This window comes from Taurulus bubalis (assembly GCF_910589615.1).
Source record: "Taurulus bubalis genome assembly, chromosome: 2".
Taxonomy (NCBI): Eukaryota; Metazoa; Chordata; class Actinopteri; order Perciformes; family Cottidae; genus Taurulus; species Taurulus bubalis.
The window spans coordinates 29,703,610-29,723,847 of NC_136590.1; the positions used below are offsets into that span (position 1 = coordinate 29,703,610).

General features: G+C 43.8%; 1 protein-coding gene across 1 annotated transcript; it reads right to left on the reverse strand.

Annotated features, from left to right (window-relative positions):
- Positions 1-439: 439 nt before the first annotated feature.
- shroom1 (shroom family member 1) lies at positions 440-9,149 on the reverse strand (the record flags this gene model as incomplete). Its single annotated transcript, XM_079237457.1, has 8 exons — positions 440-688; positions 2,416-2,688; positions 3,319-3,427; positions 3,941-4,540; positions 4,686-5,366; positions 5,829-5,881; positions 6,168-6,354; positions 6,448-9,149. 8 exons carry the CDS (start codon positions 9,147-9,149, stop codon positions 440-442), a joined length of 4,854 nt encoding a protein of 1,617 aa, XP_079093583.1.
- Positions 9,150-20,238: the final 11,089 nt, after the last annotated feature.

Consider the following 20,238-nt stretch of genomic DNA (forward strand, 5'->3'; position numbering starts at 1 on the left):
CACAGCAACACCAACATCAAGGCACACAGAAAAAAACCCCCACCTCATTTCTCTATTTAAAGTCAACGGAAACATGTGCGACACATTGGGGGAAAAAAAGTATTCAGGTGCACACTGCACGATGGGCGGAGATTGGGTGAGCGTCCTGGGCACCTTTCGGTAGATGGCAGAAAAGCAAGAAGCTTTCGTCTCAACAGTCTCTATTGCTCATCTCATGTGCAGCCAATGTCGTACGAGCGGAGCAGCAGGTTCCCCCAGAAGCCCTGACAAACTATTTTAATAAGGACAGAGTGCAAAGTGTATTAGACACCAGGACTACTTATGATCCACGTGACAAGTACAGCCAAAACTATCTGCATGCCTTCCTTAATAAGCCATCCTCCTTCAGGGCAAGTCAAGGAAAGAAGGGAGGAGTGTGTGCTTTTTGTTGCTCCTCCCTTCACAGGCTGTTGGAGAGGGCTTCCAGCTGCTCCTCTCCCAATCTCTGCTTCTCCTCCAGGTCCTTCTGCCGGATGAGTAGCGAGGCCTTGGTCTGGACGAAGTGCCGATAGTCCTGCAGCTGCTCGGCGGACAGCTGGCGCGACAGAAAGGTGGAGACCAGGTTCTCCCTCCGGTCCAGGTTATCCTTCAGATCTTTGGCGTCCTCCCTCTGTTTGCACAGCAGACGGTGGCGATTGTCCAGAGATTGCTGAGAGCAGAGACAGAGAATAAAGACCATGAGTTATACCTGATAAAGTTAAAAAGGTTAGACTTAAATTTGAACCGTATTCTGGTGTTGACTTTGTGCCCTGCAGAGCACTAGACCCACGCTTATAACATCAAATGGATAAGTAAATATCCTGCTGTGAGCAAAGTCAAACAAATACAGAATTTAAAAAGTACCGCTGATGGAAAATAGAAAAATAATTCTGTAAATAACAATGTGTCCAAAAACCTTTTTTTGGGTCATATTTTTAGTTTTAATTGAAAGGTAATAAGTTGTTCGGTGTAATAGAGAGCTGTGAAATTTGCACGATCACATTTCAAACAACCACAGGGCAGGAGGTGCAGTTTTACCATATGTCAACAGAGGGCAGGGTAGATATAAATGTCATCGAAACCGGCTCGGAGTTTCGGTGAGTCAGTGTAAATACTAGTGTTGCTGATAACAGCGAGAAAACAAATGAGCCTCTAACAAGCCCTCAGTATGCAGCATGTTCAGCCAGGCTTTTACAGATGGACAAACCGACAAAGCTCCCTTTAAGGGATAAATTTAGAAATCGAATGTATCCATGCAAATATAAATTGACGCGGTAAATAATGGCACGCATAATGAAGCAGGATATTCAGAGGGGAAAACAGAGCAAAGCACAGAGCTCCAGTCAGATCCTGTGACACAACTCATGATACTTGAATTAAATACCCTAATTACTGACAGTAAACACATTTTAATGAATGCTCGCTACCTCAGATGCAGCATGATGCAAACTTAAATTAACAATTTCTCAGTGTATCAATTTAAAAAGGGCAGTCCAATCAAACTGCTTTTCTATCATGATCTTTGAACGTCTGATAAAGTGTTTGGCTTAAACACAGATAAGCTAAAAATGATGGCAATCACACACAGATAACATTTTTTGAATTCCACAAAGTGAGAAACCTTGACCCCTTTTAAAATCGCCCTTAAACCTTTTCCAAGTGGCATGTGTTTGCTGTTCTAAAGTAAACAGAACGGGAGTATAACTGAGGCCATGGGAGCAGCCACTCACTTCGAACACTCGGGGTCATCTTTTCTCACCAGAAGCGCTAAATGAGTTGCAGTAAGTAATGACATCCGTCAGGTTACATAACATTAACACCCGCTGACATATTTACCCTTTTATTCACATTAATTAGTGCATACAGTATGTGTAAACAAGGTCAGGGGAAAAGAGAGGAGTGCAAATGGACGGTGCATTACAGTAGATTTGTATTACATCTTATTGAACTGATTCAGTTGACCTTTAGCCATAAACATCTTAAAATTCATTCACAATACCAGCACTCTAGTGAGAAGAAGACACTGAAACAAGCAGCTTTGATACATGTAGATTGGATTTATATCATTTTAAACAGATTTAAATTGTGATGCTTTGGCCCCATGCTTTTTATTCCTTGTGTGATGTGAGATGAGAATAACTACAATGTATGTATTTAAAAATTGTCTTCTAAAACACAGCACTGACACAAAATCCAAAGAATGGATGTAAAAATGTTAGTTAATGCAGATGGATTTGGGCCTTCAACGCAGGCAACAAGGAGAGTTTCTAAATAAAAGTCCCTGCTGGCAAGTGTATTACCATCAGACTGATATGCAACTTTGACAAATAAATTAAGCAACAAACTAATGAATCACTCATGCAGGGCAAATTTTTGCAAAAGGTTTGGGTTCCTCACCTTCTCCTCGGCATCTGTGTGTTGGTCCACGGTGCTCAGGGCGTTCTGCACCCTGGCCAGCCGAGCAGACAGGCACAGCAGCAGGCTGACCACCCTCTCCAGGTCTCCTATGAACAGTTTGTACCTCTCTAGCTCCACAGGCAGACAGCGGTCCCGGACCAGCACCTCCAGAGCCTCACCGTGGGTCGCGTTCTCCTGAATCTCGGTCTGGAGGGCGTCACGCGTCTCTTCCAGCGAACAGAGACGCTCCTTGATATACGACGCTAACAGGCGCTGTTAATGTTAAGCAGAGGAGGTGATGTGTAAGAGATTTTAGGCCACGGTGCTACAGAAGAGATACACATGGGGAAATAAGTGGATTAGCACGTTTTTATTTTATTTTATTATTTCATATTTACTGTAGAATAAAGGCATACTGTAACAAGAGTGAATGTGGGAGGCAGTCAGGAAGCGGAGGATGCTATCTGCGAAGCCAAACATTAGGCAAGTGGGAGATACTGATAAGAGGCAGACAGGACATCATGCGATAAGAGACGCACAACTATCGCAGTCTGAAAGGAGTCCATTTAAGACCAAATAGCAACCACATGGTTTCAATATGAAATCAACACAGAGTTTGTCTTTTATGTACATGCAGCAAATCTCTGACTATTTTAGCAACATTTTATGTCACTATTAGTTAGAGGTATACATTTTGGGCAACATGCAGGTCTCATTTAGTTATGTTGAGGCTAATTCAAAATGTTTTATTTCTGTTTTAACTGTGAAAGACCACTTTCATCTCTGTCATGAGGAATAAGACACATCTTTTATTGTTTGAAATAATAGGAATATACACATTGCTTGTGCTATGAGGTACTTTGGACAAAGATCATCCACTATTTTGCCCAAATTAATAATTACCTTTTTCTTAGTGACGTCGGCTTTGCTCTGCAGGTCTGTACACTGAGGTTTAAGGCTGTCAGGAGCGGAAGGACAAGGCGATGGTTCAGCCCCTTCGACCATTTCAGCGCTGGAAAAAGAAACATGTGTTTAGGTCAAGCTCACTCTTCTACACCCTGTTAATGTGCCACTTATAGTGTCTTCACAGGCAGCATACTCTACTCCGTTTACATATTACAGAATGCCGAAATGCAACTGCACATTCTCTATGTATCTTCACTTTGCTTACACAAGCAGAAAGGCGATAGCCAGGTGTGTCCATGCATGTGATGCAACAAAAGGTAGAGTGGAGCTGGTGGAGCTCAGTTTCTTTGCTCATTGCAAACTAGTATCTAGTTTCATAGAGAAACATCAAACCAGGACTCCTAATTAACTTGGCACTAAAAACACTATTTAGATTCTAAACTAGTTTTAAATGGATTCTTAATTTCTCATGATTTCACAACTATTCTCTCAGGGTTGTGCCGTCTTCTCCAACTAAGGCAGTGAAATGCTCTGAATAGTGTATAATATTGGGAATGTATTTGTGACTACCAGAGCTCGGTTTAATTTAAATGTTGTGTTCCAGGACATTGAGGTTTACCTTTCTGTAGCTCCTTTCTGCTCCTGTTTCTTCTTGTAGTGCTCCTCCATCAGCAGTGTGTCCTCTGACAGCAGCTGCTCCATCAGCATCAGTGCCGTCTGACGATTGGCCAGCGGGAAGAGCACTCTGGCCAGCGATTGGTCGGCCTTGACCATAACTTCTACCAGCTCCTCCCACCGAGGTCTCTCAGCAGGCCTCTCCAGGCTCTCCGTCTCCCTCTCCGGTGTCCCCCTCTCCTCTTCCATCTCCTGGGTTTTTCCCGACTTCTCATCTTCCGTTTCGGGATTTTCCTCCGCCTCCACTTGCTGACTGATGTCTGTGTCAGAGACGAAGGTGCAGGAAGACACAGAGGTTTCACTTGTCTGCGTTGGAGGGGCCAAGCTCGTGGACTCGTTGTCAAAAACGTCTGTCAGTGGTGAAGTCTGGACTTCGTCTTTGATCTCTTCCTCTGGACGGAGGATCCACAGTGACGGATCTGTGGTGACGCCGCAGCTCAAAGACACTTCGCGGTTGGAGTCAGGCTGTAGGGCGTCGCCGCTTGGTTCATCCACTGACAGCTCTCTCTCTGATCCAGTCACAGACAGAGAAGTCCCAACTCTACTGGAAGTTAAACAAACGATGGTTAAAAATATAATACGCAGAATCAGAAAAAAAACACATCATGCCTTGAGTCATTTTAGTTTAGTTCGCTCAATCGTTTAACTGGAGGAAACAAATGCTGCATTGACATCGAGTCTAATCTTACCTGGAGCTCGGCCTGTTTTCACAAGGAGGCTTTGTCTGGGTGGGGGTGGAGGTGGTGGATTTGATCTCCCTCTCACTGGTCTCTAGACATCTGGGGGAAGGTGGGTCAGATGAAGTCTCACTGGGCGGTCTACTGGACCTGAACTCATCTGTGACCGGGCCGTGAGAACAAGGAGATCCAGAGTGAACACTGGCCCGGGAAAAGTAGCAGGAAGCCGGGGAGGTGGATCTACTTGAATTCTTTGTTCCTACTGCGGCTTCATTGCCTGGTTCTGAGTTCTCCTTCAACAGAGACTTTTTCTGGGTTTGGTTTTGTGTCTGTCCCCGAGCGCTCTTCTGACCAACAACCTCTGGTTCCTTGCCCGCTTGCTCCGTTACAGTTGGTTTCTTCCTCCCTCGGTCCTGCTCCTTGGCTTCTCTGGCTTCTACAAAGAAAGAAATGCCCCTCTTGTCTCCGTCCGGTCCTGCTGGTTGAGTGGAGTCCCTCCATACTTGATCTAGCTGCTCAGAACTTTTACTCATAGCCGATGGTCTTGTTAACTTTGATGCCCCGAGCTCCTCCATGGACTTCCCCCTCTGTGCGACCACACGGACACGCTGCTGGACCTCAGGGGCTGGCTTTATTAATGAGTCCTCTGTAGCTGGCTTTATTAAGGGGTCCTCAGTGGCATTCGTCTGGGGCCTGACATTGACAATCAGTGTTTAAATGTTAAACAAAAGCCATCAATTATACAAACAATGAGAGAACTTTGAATGAAAACCCAAAATGCTCAAAGCAACACTTTTAACTAGCATTTTCATATGCAACTTCTTTAAAAAAGGCAAATACAAATGAATCATCCACATGCAACGTTTTACTTCAAAGACATATAACAATTTGATATTCCTAGAAATCACAATGTAGTTCTGAGAAGTAGACAAACTCCTTAAAAATGGTTAAGTCAATGACTCTTCTTTTACAGCCCATGCATTAATCTTTTAAAATGAATGCTGGTTTGCTGGAGCAGGTGGGTGTTGACTTGTCAGTGCTACAATGAATCAAGTGGAGATTTATAGTCTGTGCAACGCACACTCACTGACCTAATACTCTCCTGACCTAAAACCAATAAAAATGTCCCATTGTGTCTGCAGTGCTGGTACATACCGCCAGGTTTCCATAGTATCCACTGGTAATGGATCATCCTCGTAGTCCAGTGTCTACAGACCCAGAAGAAAAGTCAAAAGGTAACACATGAATTACACTTGAATCTGGAGACACTTAAATTCTTCTGAATTAAATAACAAAGTATATCAAATTAATGTCAAACACTACAGCCAGAAGAGGGTTAATACACATCTTGTTTTCTTTGACATTTTTTTTTTCTGACTGGCTTGTTCTTATAGTAATTTAAAATGTCATATATTTGTGATGAGAGCTTATCAGACACTAACTTTAAAGTAACATGTCTTACATTTCTAATCGTCTCAATCTGAACAGACTTACCTGAAGTACATGTGGTGTGGATGTGGATCTGATCCTGAAGAAACTAGGTGGTTCTGGCTGGTCCAAGAGACTCTCCACTGAGGCAGACTTCCCCTGAGATGGACCGTGGCTCTCCCTCCATCTGGGTTGATTCAACTGGCCCGCATACTGGCCTGAACAAGACTGAGCTGAGAAGAACTGGGCATACCTGTTTTCGTGAGAATATAAATACAATTGTAAACGATTTGATCCATGCAACAAAAAACATCACAAGTTTTCTTTCTCTGCTTCTCTTTCGTACCTGATGGAGCTGGTGGAGGAATCAAGGATACGGCCTGCAGAATGGGGTCTGTGGAGTTTCTTCTTGGTGTTTTTGTCTTCATGATTTCCTGATAAAGGCCTGGGAACCCAATCGAAGGGTTTCTCCCCCAGCGAATGCCTCTGTCTGGATGGAGATGATATCTGGGGCGCTGGTTGCTGTGGCTCAGGCACCTTCTGGCTCGTCTTACGCTCCATGTACTCCACCAGGGCCTTTTGTTGCATATGTTTTAAGTTTTTCTTTGAAGCGCTAGAGGCTGAAAGGGCTCTACCTCTCGTCTCAAACATCTTCCTCCGTGCTGCAACCAGTCCCTGCTCTCCTTCCGGCCAACGTTCCTCTCCCTCGCTTTCGTTGCCAAAGGAGCGGCATGCAGAGTGGATGGGGGCACCACCAAGCTGGTTAAGTTTGTCTGGTTCAGAGAAGCACATTTTCTTCTGCTCTTGAGTCAGTCGCTTCCTCCCTCCGATGCGTGCTACCTGGGGCTGGGCCACATTCACTGGTCTCCCGATTTCCTTTTCAGTCTTTTCGTCCCTCTCCTCCTGCCTCTCCCTGACTTCTTCTTTTATGCTCCCCCTCTCTGTCTCCTCAGAGGTCACAGAGGGAGTGAGTGTATCTGTGGAAGTCTCAGAGTCCTGTGATAGGGAGAAAGTGTGAATCACTGTGGGCCTCAGCTCAGGTTTTTGCCTGATTCGGTGTGGCCATGAAAGCTGCAGGTCCCTCCTTTTAAACGACGTCTCCCTTAAGACCTTCGACTGGGCATCCTTCAGCTTCTCTTTGTAGTACTTTTTAAAGGAGTCATCCAGAGTGTTACAGGCAACAGAGATAACTTCCCCTCTATCTTTGCTGCTTGTGTCACTTTGTGAAGCTCTCTCATCTTCAACAGCTACGTCTTCATGACCTATTCTGTTTAGGATTGCTTCATTGCCTTTTACACTGAAATCAGCATCCTTTTTAGGCTGTAACGCTGCCCTGCTGGCTCCAGTGAGGTGGTACAGAAGCGGGGTTGTTTCTTTGTTTATCCTCTCACTGGCTACATCCCCCAAGGGCTGTCGTTTCCCTCTCTTTGCCTGCTCCTCTCTCTTGTGGCAGTTGGGCTGTTCATTGTTTATCAGTGAGGTGACCTCCTTTGTATGTTTGGTTGAATGTGGTGGACAGTTCCTGTCAGGTCCACAGTAGAATATGGGGTTGTTGGCAGTGTGGCGCCCAATATCCCGATTCTGAATCATGTCGGTTTCTTCCAAGGCATCAAAGTTTCGAGAGGACTGGGTCGAGATGTAAGATAGTCTGCGATTCTCCTGGTCGTGGATTCTGAAGGAAAGGTCCTTGCTCTGGGAAGTGAAAGTATCTCTTTCATCTGGGATCACACCACTGGAAGAGCGAGAGCGCTCTTGAAGAGGTCTAAACAAATTATCCATTGTGCTGTGGCATCTTTCTTTTTCTCTTAACTGGTGTGTCTCCAACACAGTGGAGCTCTCGCTCCCAGCCTCAGACCCACACACAGAGGCGGAGTGGGTCCTCATTCCAGATTCAGACTTACACATTCCTGTGACAAAGTAGAACTGACCTTTATGCTGGATGCTGCTGTTGATTAAACTCTGACCAGCATTCCAGGGGCTGGCAGCTCGAGTTGGCTCTGAACCAAGCCAATCATGAGCTGAGTGCGCCCTTTTGCGCTGACTCTCAAAATGGCTACTGCTACCAATGGACTTGTTGGGATGGTCTCCATTACATCCACCACTGCTTGAGGGCTGTCTAAGTTTCAGGTGCTCAGGCTGGCTTGTGCCTCGCGGAGGTGATCGGCCGAGAATGTTTGTTGACTTCTGCTGCTCAGAGGCAGCTTTGCAATCAGTGATGAAAATGCATTCTGGGTTCAACGGCGCCCTGGTCTGATCATGAGCCTGGAGGTGGGGGCGGTAGCTTGGTGGCTGTTGGGCCTGTGGCAGTTGTTGTTGAGAGCCTCTCCAAACTGAGTACACTGGGTCAGAATGTGAGCTTGATTTGCCTGTGTCTGGGTTAGCCGTCTCAGGTTTCTGGGTATTCAGACCATGGGACTGTGGATGGAGTCGGTTGAGGGGTTTGGGCTGTTTTTGAGGCTGGGGTTGCTGGGGTTGGAACTCAGTACCTTGATGGTGGACCCTGCTGTTTTCCAAGTTTTTTGTGGCTATAAAACTATCCAAGCGTGCTGGGACTGGAGGAGGATGGACAGGAGGGTAAGCACCTTGCGATGGAGCCCCCAATCGCCCCTCTTTTTTAGAGAGCGCTTTGTTGTTGGTATAGAGACTGTCATAGCCGTTTAGGTTGTGGTGGTTTACATTGGTGCTGGTATTGTTGCGATACTGCTGTGAGATAGCTTCCACAGAGCGATAGAGCTGGTCCATGGTCTTTGAGTCAGACTGCAGAACCTGGGTCGGATGGTAAAGGGATTTTACGTACTTAAGATCAGCATAGTGACTGAAGGAGCTGGACTGAAGGTCGTCTGGGTGAAAAGGAGAGGGGTAGTCCGGGGCAGTTGACCCGCCAGAGAAGGAGCTGTATGCAGAGTCTCCTTTGCCGTGTTGGTGGTGGGCAAGTTGGTCGGCAATGCTGCTGTTGGACTTGGCTGGGGAGAGCCGGCTGACAGGCAGGCTCAGAGGATGCAGGTCCACGTTGCTCATTCTCTCAAAGTGCAAGTTGTAGGAATCCATGGAGGACTGGGGCGAAGGGCAGGGCAGGGTTTGTAAATATGTCGTACGGGTATGTGCACTGATGCATGTGTCTTCCTTGTGGGTGAAACTGGGAAAATTACCACAGACACATTTGCATCAGGTTGTCCGTCACGCTTGTTGCAATTTAGGTCATTTTCGTGCCTCCCCTCGTGCCTCCTCCTTTCGTACACTCAGTAGCTCCTGGGGGAGGAAACACAAACACAGAACAAATTTGTTATCAACATCAATTCTTAACTCAGGATTCTGGATTAATGTTGTCTAACCTGTAAAGGTTAGACAAAATGTGTGTTCAAACAGAGAATGACTGACCGATACTCAATCCATCACATGGGTTTGTGCGGTCTCCACAAACATACCATTGCATAGCTGTTTTGACTGCTTTGCAACGGCATCACAGCTTTACACAAACACACATGTTTGTATTAGATAATCAACTTGGCATGTCCACTATGTTAATAGCGGACACAGCCACATCACCATATACAATAATAAACACCTTCATACTTCATCTTCGCTGTATGCGAACTCTCCATCTGCTCAAACACTATTAAGATTCCAGAAAACAGTTCGTCACCACTGAAAAATCTTTGCTTGGTATTTCTAGGTCAAATTCCTTGAGTAAAGGATTATGCTCCACCAGTTATAAATTGCAAAGACAAGTAATGTACCTCGAGATTTTTTTTCTTGCCCCCAGTAGAAAACTGTTCAAGCCTACCCAGCAAAGTGGAGGTGCTGGAACCTGGCAGCACCAATATTTTTACTTCATGTTTAAATCTTTTATGAAGTAAAGTCTATTAAAAATTTTTTTTTTTCATTCATTGTGTATATTTTTCTATCATACTTTCTTTTTATTTTACTGCTTTACTTGTTAAGAGCCAAATCTTTTTTTTTTGGCTCTCAGACGATATTTTGCGTATTTTTACGTTTCACAGCTCACACAGTTTACTGCAGCTTGGTTTAGTGGGTCAGAACAGTCAACTACCAATTCAATGAGTTTGTCTACCATTTTGCATCAACGTGGCCCCTAATTAACTGCCTTGAGGTTGGCGGTGCACGTTGTAGAACACACATGAAAATATGTCAGGAATTCCATATGGAGCAACAGAAATCTGGGAGGATTAGTCATGTGATGGATGTATAATGCCTTGTTATACAGAACTGCAACGTGCAAAGACCTTTCTACCTTTACCCTTATTGCTCTTGGGACAGAAACATTTAGGGGAGATTAAACTAACACTTAACTATACAAGCAAGTGTGCAAGATGCTGTAGTGCTTTGCAGATTGCTGTAAAGTCATATCAACCAATACAACACTTGCAAATACCACTTAATGAATAGTCTTTGGGCCTTTCAAACTGAGGCTTCTGCAGCACTCACAATCTACAGGTAATTTGTTTCGACTCGGATAACTTTTTTAATGGCCAGAAACCAATTAACTTCATTAGTGACTTCAGTCTATGCTGGGTTTCTTCAAACTCAGAGTACTTTTTTCTCAAGTTCACTATTCACTATAAAAGTACACCGCATTTTAAAACTTAAAAGAGATTCAATCTTCTAAACACACAGAACCCTGCTGCAATCAAAACCTATCCCAAAACTCATCTTCAGTACAGAGACCATCTCCTGCAAGGTAATGATAGGTTTAATGTTTACGGTGCACTCTAATGACAGGGTAGATGCAGTCTTCTCTCCCATGACATGCATGCCTTTCCATGACTATGTCATCAAGTTGAAGCTACATGGCTGTCATGCATACACAAAGGTCAATGCTGCCAATAAAACATAGATAAGCCAACCAGCTAATCAACTCGGGCACTGTAGTATTTCAATTTGGTCTTTAGCATTGATGAAAGCGCAAGAAACGGCCTTACGTAAATGACCACTTACTAACTTAGACTCCTTATAAAACAGTCCAAATGACCAACGCTTTGCCGGTATTGTCATGTCTGGTTGCCCGGCTGAAAGAAACGAATCAAATATGATCCTAGGTGGTCGTTTTGCATACACAGAAAATCCACCTACCAAGAGCCGTTCAAACTCCAGCACTAAGGGGGATTCCATGTGTTTATGAAGGCCTTTCTGATCTGTGGTGTGTGTGTGTGTGTGTGTGTGTGTGTGTGTGTGTGTGTGTGTGTGTGTGTGTGTGTGTGTGTGTGTGTGTGTGTGTGTGTGTGTAGGAGGGGGTTCCAGCCCTCCTCTTTCCTCTGCAAAAAGAGAGGGCGAGGCTCCCAAACAGGGGAGCGCTCAAGTGGAAGTGATGGAGGGGACAGGCAGTGACTAAATGTACAGAGAGGAGATAGAGGGGTGGGGGGGTTGAGGCAGAGGGTGACCGGCCCAGACAAATACCCTCACACGCAAACCACAACAACAGGAGACAAGAGAGCTGAACAATGACAGCCGGAAAGCTGAACACAAGTTGGAAGGACTGGATCAACAGTCACAGCAGCAAGGCAGATGGCTACGAAGCCACTGAGCGATTAACCACTTGCAGGCTGGTGTGAATGGAAGTTTAGAGAGCACACTTGACAAGAAATAAATAGGTAAAACTCACCCAAACTTTGAGTCCAAGTCGCTGACCTTCTCAATTGCCATCTGAGAAAGAAAAGTGTTCCAAGTTTCAACTTCAATATGTATTTGCTGAATGATCCACGTTTTTTCTTTCAGCACATCTTTCTTCCTCTAAAAGAGGGACCAGACCAAGTAACCAGGAGAGCTAGATATTAGAGAGAAGGCTTCTAGCGAGTCCCTTCTCCCCCCACTGAGACCCGAAGCTGCCTAGCGGGAGCCACTGATTGGCCAGCCGATGACGTCCGGCTCTCCGATGCACAATGAGCGCAGCGGAGGGAATATTTCACTGCCGCAGATAGCTGCTAGTGCTGCCGGCCGCCTGAACAACAGAGAAAGAGGGGAGAAGAAGAAAAAAAAGAGGCCTCGCATTCCTGGCTGGCTTCAAAGACGGAGCAGAGGCCGGGCGCCATTCATTCTCAAGGCCCTGAGCCCGGCACATGGAGACTAGCCAAGGCAGGAGGGAGGACGGAGGAGGGAGGGGGTATAGTGGTGGGGCTGGTGGGTGGATGGGTGACCTCCCAGCCTCCACCCAAAAAAACAAAACTGTCACAAAGACTAACTATCCCCCACCATCACCCTCATTTTCTCTGTTATTCCTGACCACTATTAGTCTGTATTCTTCTATTCCAATCACACAGCTAACTATTAAATAACTGCAGGCATCTCTAATAATCACTACTGCAGTAAGACTGATGTAGGTCATCATTACTGTACTGTATTGGAAAAGCTTTGTGTTTAATTAATGTAGAAATTGCCTCTTTTCAATTTTTCCAGAAAAAAAATCAATCTTGTTCATGATGCATTCAATTAAACAGTTAAAATGAGAATGATACTTTTAATCAACAAGAAGTGGGCTTCTGTCACCATAAAAATGTGGTGGCAACTATGTTATCTGAACATATAGTACTAAATTCACTCAAATAGCTAAGATAGAACATGTTGAATACACTATGAGACACTGATCTGTCTTTTGCATGGGTCAAACTCTCTCAATGTCAGACAATGACCCTAGTTGCCCTCTCTATTGTTTTCTACGGTGGCTGACAGTGTTCATCTATGCAGACCTTTTGTTACCGTTAGCACAGTGTCAGACAAAGTGGTGCAAAGAGCAGCATCAACTTTCTGTTGTTGGCTTTACTGCTGCTGCGGGTCCACCTGAAGACAACAACATAACGTTTCTTTGTGATGTGGGACTGAGACGGGAAGAGATGCAACCAGATTTCATGAGCTTTAATATAATTTTTTTAAGACACAACATTTTACGATTTTTTATTCAGCTTTGAGATGATGAAGAATTTATTGAGTCACATTCCACATGTGTGAAACAGGGATAAGCTCATTACCACTTTCTGCCCGGTAACTGAGCTAACCAAGTACTATATCATGGTGGAGGGAGGAGAGCGTATGTCTTAAGAACCGCAATAATTTAAAGACTATATGTTTTGAAAACAAAGCCAACAAGGTCAGGAAAGGACATATTTTCATACTTACAAGAAGATTGGATTTTAAAAAATTAAACGAGAGAGAGAGAGAGAGAGAGAGAGAGAGAGAGAGAGAGAGAGAGAGAGAGGGGGAGGAATGATGGATTGGAGGGCGGTGGTAAATTCTTTCAGATTTCTTTGTCATTCATTGGTGATTATGTGTTCCAGCGTGACCTTCACTATACTGCCACGAGACTGGATCACCAGGCGTCTTGAGAAGCCAAAGGCAGAAATAGATAGATAGAGAATACAGACACAGGAGGTACAGGGGGATAAAACAGAGGCAGCAGACCCACAAAAATGAAAGGTGAAAGAAGAAACATGGAGGACACAGCTATGAGAGAGAGTGATGAAAGACACAAGCAGAAAATTTGGGAACTACAATGACTAATGCATTGGTAGCCAGCCAACCAGCGACCAAGCCAAAAGCAATAAGCCTGTTAGCCCTGCTGGCCTTGCTAAGTCTGTGGATAAAGATGATGATGGGTCGCCGGGCCTCTGAGCTAAATGGAAAACTACCGTTCACACTGTTGCTCTCAATGAGAAGGAAAGACTTTAAATCTGCTCGGTAAAACTCAGAAACAACTAATAATGTATCCTCATCATTGCATACCTTTTGGCACAGCACAGCAGGAAAACCACAGGTGTAATCAATGACATTAATTAGGACTCTAGTTTTGAGTTTGCTCTGTAGTGTCAGGACCAGACTTACAGGTGTTGTTGTTATATCTGGCCACAGGGACTACGGTTGAAATTTAGCATGAGCTAAGACTGACACATTTACCCCTGGGTTGATTGATGTGTACAAATAAATAAATAAATAAATGAAATGAAAGAGACGTACAGTAACACAAACCTCTACAAACGTATCCCGTAATCTTTAGCTGGTTTCATTAAATCCAAAATCATTAAAAAACGTTTCTGCATTAAAATGGATAAAGAATGAATCACACACACACACACACACACACACACACACACACACACACACAGTAATACTGCACTATGACTTCACTTCTGGACTCGAGCCTCCCACAAGGACCTGAAAGACATCACTCCTATTGTCCCTGATCAAACAGAAACGGAGAGGAAGCCGTTTTTGAAAAGCTGGAAGTGGTCGGGTGTTGACCACTGGCGGAGCAAAGCATCCGCCAGTGGTCAAGCAAAGCATTAGCAGGAAAGGGAAAGTCATGTTGCCATGCAGCGTTATCACCGATGTCTGCAATGCAATTTTCTCCTGTATGTGCGTCAAACACACAAAAAAAGAGACTACGTCTCTGAGTGTGCAGGGGAGAGAGACTGTGGCTGTGTGTTGCTGGGCAGTGCACACATCGCTGTCTAAAATCTCTAACTGATCAAGACAAGCTGTCACACTCTAATAAGCTCTGCATTCCTGCCTTGATCTGGCCTAAATACCTACTTGACAATATTAACATTTGGACTACTTAATTACATGTTGATGTGTTCACAAAAGTTGAATATACCTAAATAAACCGACAATGGCAGGGCTGTAACTCGCCAGCAGCCCCGCCATCTGTATGTGGCACACACATGCATGCACACAAAATGTGACAAGGTCAATAAGAGCGTATTAATAATATTCTCCGCTATAAAGAAAAACAGTTAAGCACTCTGTATCCTCCCTCGTCAACCATTAACCAGGAACTGCAACATGCCTGGCAACGTCAAGCTTTAAAACTGAACACTCTGTGAATCATAAACTGTGTATTACTTTCAAGTGGCTTCTGGGAAGACAATTACTTTTGTATTAAGGACTCCCCCCAGGGGGCTGCAATATGATCTAGTCATGATGAATTTAACTGGATACTGTAGGAATTCCTGCACACTAGAATAGCACAAGGCTGCAGGCGACAGGAGTTTTGTTTGAGTGTAGGTGCGTTTGGTCTAAAAATGGGGGCATGCAAATTCACCATTGTTACAGAGTATGGTTCTCAGTCTTTAGTATGTGTATTCAAATCTGAGAACATGACTTCTGGGTTAAAGTCGGATGTGGAATGACTATAAGAAAAAAGACATTTATGGAAGCAATTTCGTTACCGGGAACTGGATACCAAAACAGACACAAGTGCCATGTTTTAAACATGGCTATTCTGCACCACTAGGGTGAAGGACCAGGGTAAGCAAAAACTGGGAAGGCAGGGTAAGGTATGAAAAATACGGGTTTTATTGCCCCAATAATATGTACAGGTTTAGGATAGTGAACAAAATCTTAACAAAGTGACAAATAACGAAAAACTAGAATTCAAGACAAACATAATGAGGTCTCCATGAAAGCAGGAGACACTCCCGAGCCATCTCCCACGGCAGGGTAGATAGCAGTCGGTGAGTCCATGTTAATTGCAAGGGGCGAGGAGACCTCTCTCCCGAGTGGTGCAGAATAGCAAACAATGAGTCTTGCACCCTGAACAAGAAGAAAAAAAAATCCCATTAATTTTTCCAATCAACTTTTCTTAATTTGAGGTTGTAACCTCTGACCAATACGCCCGAGAGATGACCCATGCCTGACACACACCCCCGACCTCGAGGCTCACGTGTTTCGCAGGCATAAAAACAGGGACAGCATCTCACCACATCTCTTCAAAGCAAACGATTACCTTATTCAAATGTGCGATACCAACAACAAACAAGGGAGCCACAGTGACAAAAGAGGGCCAGGACGAGGAATGTATGAAAGGCGGAAAAACACAGAAAGTGAGAAAGAAGAGATGGCCCCGGCAGGAAGCTGAGGACAAACACCACAGGAAAAGAAACACACAATAACAAATGACTACCTTCCTGTTCAAAAGGTGGGAAAAGTCTCAATGACTACGGAAAAATATTATTCTTAAAAATTAGAGAGAAAAAACACCTATTGTTTTGGGTCCCACATGTCTTCTATAAAATCAGGCCTCGTCTCTCAATCAGACCCAACACACACTGTCTACATCTAAGCAGGACAGATAATACAAGGCTCAGATGAGCCTGCACCTGAATTTTGTGCAAGATCCATCAACATCCCTGTTCTCTCTTAGCTGCATATGCTATTATCTCAATACTCGATTCATTGTTTAAAATAACATGTCAGAAAATAGAGAACACCCGCAGGAGTGCCTCGCAAACCATAAACGTCATGAATTCACCGCCACTTTCATCATCGGAGCGTCAACCAGCTGGCTCAGCTCGTGTCACCTCTTGCCGATCGCAGTCTCTGCCCCGCCGGGCTGCAGCAAACGTCTCTGTTATGCTACGCAACAAGCTGCGGCCTGACAGGCTGACCACAGACACAGAACAGACACATGACTTCATCCGTGGTGGCCCCGGAGCTGGTACTGGCAGCAGCCGTGACACTGTATGACTTCACCAAGAGCACATGGGGTTTAACACGGAGGTCAAGCCTCTACTGCATGTATTGTTCTTGCAATATGACCCATCATTATTAAACTCACAGTGACTTCTATCTCACGACTGAGTGTCTGTAATAACTCACCAAAACTGTCACTTTGTGTCGTTTGAGTCACCGAACATAGCAGGCAAAAACAATGAAGCCGATGCTAATATCGGATCAAATAATAAAAATAATAATAATAAATACAGTAATTTAGCACCATTAATGAGAGCACATATCAGTTTGTGTTTCATAAAATGTCGACATGAAATAGAGCTACGGAAATAAGTTAAAATACAGAGTAAAGAACAATGAACTTCTTTTGCAAGCTGCTATATGTGCCTTTTTTCCCGTTGCAAGTATTCATGGTTATTTATGGAATGTATTAATGCTTGTAAAATCCGTGGTGTGGCATAGAGGCCGTACAATATGTCCTGGTTCTGTCTTCATTTTTTTCCACAATTTACCTCAAGTGACTTCAGTTCTGTTCAACTTTGAGGATTTAATTGTTTCCAGTACTAAAAAGTAATCAAATAAAAAGACATTTGATTGAATGTTGCATCTAAAGAGAGAGCTATTTAGAGAGTTTTGGAAGTTGTGGTGTATGAACTTTCCTTCAGCCTGCCTCAAAATTCTACTTTTATACTGATACTGAGGCAATGCAGTGGTAAACAAATATTTAAAAAAAATAGAAAAATCACAATATTCTTTTAGTTTTTACTGTTAAATTATGATTTCTAGCAATGATAGCAGCAGATATCCAGGGAAATATCTCAACATCTATGAAATGGATTGGGGCAGTCTCTTTGTGCAGTCATTCATGGTTCCCAGAAGATGCATCCTATCGTCTTCGGTGGTCCACTGACTTTTCCTCCATCATCCCACAAGGTGAATAACCTTGATGATCCCTGATGTTTCCATCTCGCACCATCTTCAAGTCATATATTTAATATGTCAACTACAAATAACCAAATACCTGAAAAACAAATGGCCTTCCCATCCGCCTCAGCTATTTAGTCAAACATGAGCATGTTCTTGTGCTTAACCAACAGCGTGTTAGCGTGGTGATCGCAGCATTCAGCACAAGGCACCATTGTGCCTGAGAACAGCTTTAAAGAGCACTCGATAAAGAAGAGAAAGTGACTCGAGAATGTCTGCCAGACAACTTCAAACCACTAACAATATAAAAACTATACAATAAAACGATTTAATATCTGTAAGCACAGAGATAATATCGATCAGCAGGCCAAACACCTGACACTTTATGGTGGCATGGCACTCTGACCCGCTGTGCCTTATCACAGGTTTGGTTGTTTGGCAGAGGCACATTGAAAGTAATGTGCCTGATAAACAACTCGGGCAGGTACAGCAAACAGATTGTTTGTACTACGTAAACGGCTCTCACGCAAAACTAAACACGCAAATCAAAGAATCAAACTTTGTAACACTCCGTTCACCTCACACGTCCACCCTTCAAACTACAGAGGGGATCAATCATCACCATGTTGGGTAAGTAGTAATGACGCAGCGGCATTGCCAGTCAGATATTGTTATTTTGTGCTACAAAGGTTATCGAGTTCACTTATATGACTCTTCTGTGCATTGATCTCACCTGTCATTTATTGCCCTGTGCAGATGGCAGGTAAAGATAAGAGGATAGCCTACTGGACACTTCCTGGTTGAACGAACAACTGTGCATAGAGAAAGATCACAGGGGTATAACCCTGTGGGGTTACATTCAATAAAGTAACGTGATTAATGAGAAGGGCTGACAATTATTTTGATTATCAATTAATCCACCAACTATCATCCTGATTAATCTACTAATCGTTTGGTCTGAAAGAAAAAAAAGTAGAGTATAAAGTGGTATGTTTGTCCGTCCTAAAGTCTAAAACCCTAAATATATTCAGTTTACCACCATAGAGGACAAAGAACACCAGAAAACTATTCACTTCCGAGAACATGGAGCGCTGAATTTTTCTCTAAAATAAGGCTTGGACGTCACATTCAGTAAGACATCCTGATTATTTTACATGAAGAGGCTATATTAAATCACAAGGACAAAGTTTCAATACCCATTACATAATGACATTAGATATTTAATCCTGCAGTGTTGAGAATATGCAAGGGAAGAAGTGCCAGATTAACATTGTGCCAAGGGCAATTTCTGCAAAGACACCTAAGCACCAATCATGAATTGCAAAAAAGTGTTTTGCAACAGCACAGAGTACGCCTTCAATTTAGTTTTTCTATTCAGCTGACTTCACTTAGTCCTCTCCAGACATTTCATCGCCAACAGATAGAAGGGCTATGTCTATAGCCCCGGGGTATTTAGACACTGCACACCAACATCTTTCATGGGGATACTTTATCCCCATTTTTCTGCAGTCAAACAAATCATAAATCTCCACATCAACAGACTATCATTTTTACATAATTAGGAGTGTGTGTTTTCCCCTCATGAAACCGTCCAACCTCCTGGAGAGGCCACAGTCAGGTTACAGTACTAAATGACCTGCTGAGCTCAGAGACAACAGCATTCCTCGTATTGGCCTCATTACTCCCCAAGACCCATCTAATATGAGGCAATTACAGCCAATGAATGGACATTTTACACCACAGAATATAATGAAAGCTAAAGGGAAAAAAAAACACATTCCAGTCTCCAACAGTAAATAAACTCCCCCATATTGCTACCGCAAAAAAAAGAAATGCTGGATTTAGGCATCAAGCAAAGTGACAGTTATTCCATCCATGCAACCATTCTGTGCTCGTTAAAGGCCTCCACACCCCAACAGGTGTTTTCAATTACCTTCGCTGATTAGACTGCTGCCCAGGAGAAGGAGGGTGGATCTTTGAACCGATAATGCTGTGGCCACACCGGATTTTCCTCATTTCGCGGAAGCCAGTTTGACACGTTGCAGTGGGGAAAGCACAGCTGTGACAGATACAGTAATTATGGCTAAATTCTATTTGGCTGCTTTAATCAAACTCAGCCTGTACACACACAGTGCTGAGAAGAGGTCTGATCAGTCTGAGTAAAATCACCTGGGGAGTATAGCGTGCAGAATATCAGCCCTCCCCTGTGGAAGGCAGCTATCCTTAATGTTATTGAGTACACCTGTTACGACATGTCAAAATGTCTGCTACTTTGTACTAATTAGTTTAGCTTATCGTAAAGACTGGAAATAGGGGGAAACCGCTAGCCCTCAGTCCAAAGTAATTTTGACGAATGAATATGTTTTGTTGTGTTTTCTTAGTCTGTACTCTTGGTAAGAAAGCAAAATACCCTCTTTCTCAAAATGTTGAGTAAGTCCTTTCAGAACAAAGCACTTCTCACCCACAACACATTTACACTCTGAGCTCGATTGAGTTATATTCTCTTGCTCCTTTATCCTATCTCTGAAAACAACTCTGGTTGATTAACAAACACACATTAAAAAACTGTCATCCGTCGCAGAACATTTTTTAACCAATACATTTCGGCCACACCCTTGTGGTCCTTGTGCACACAAATTCTGCATGTCAGAGGGAAAGGCGTACGGACAGCAGGAGCCATTCATGCATGGAGCTCCTGCTGTTACACAGGCACGTCTCTGACATCATGTCTAGTGATGAAGGAAAAACGGTCCAA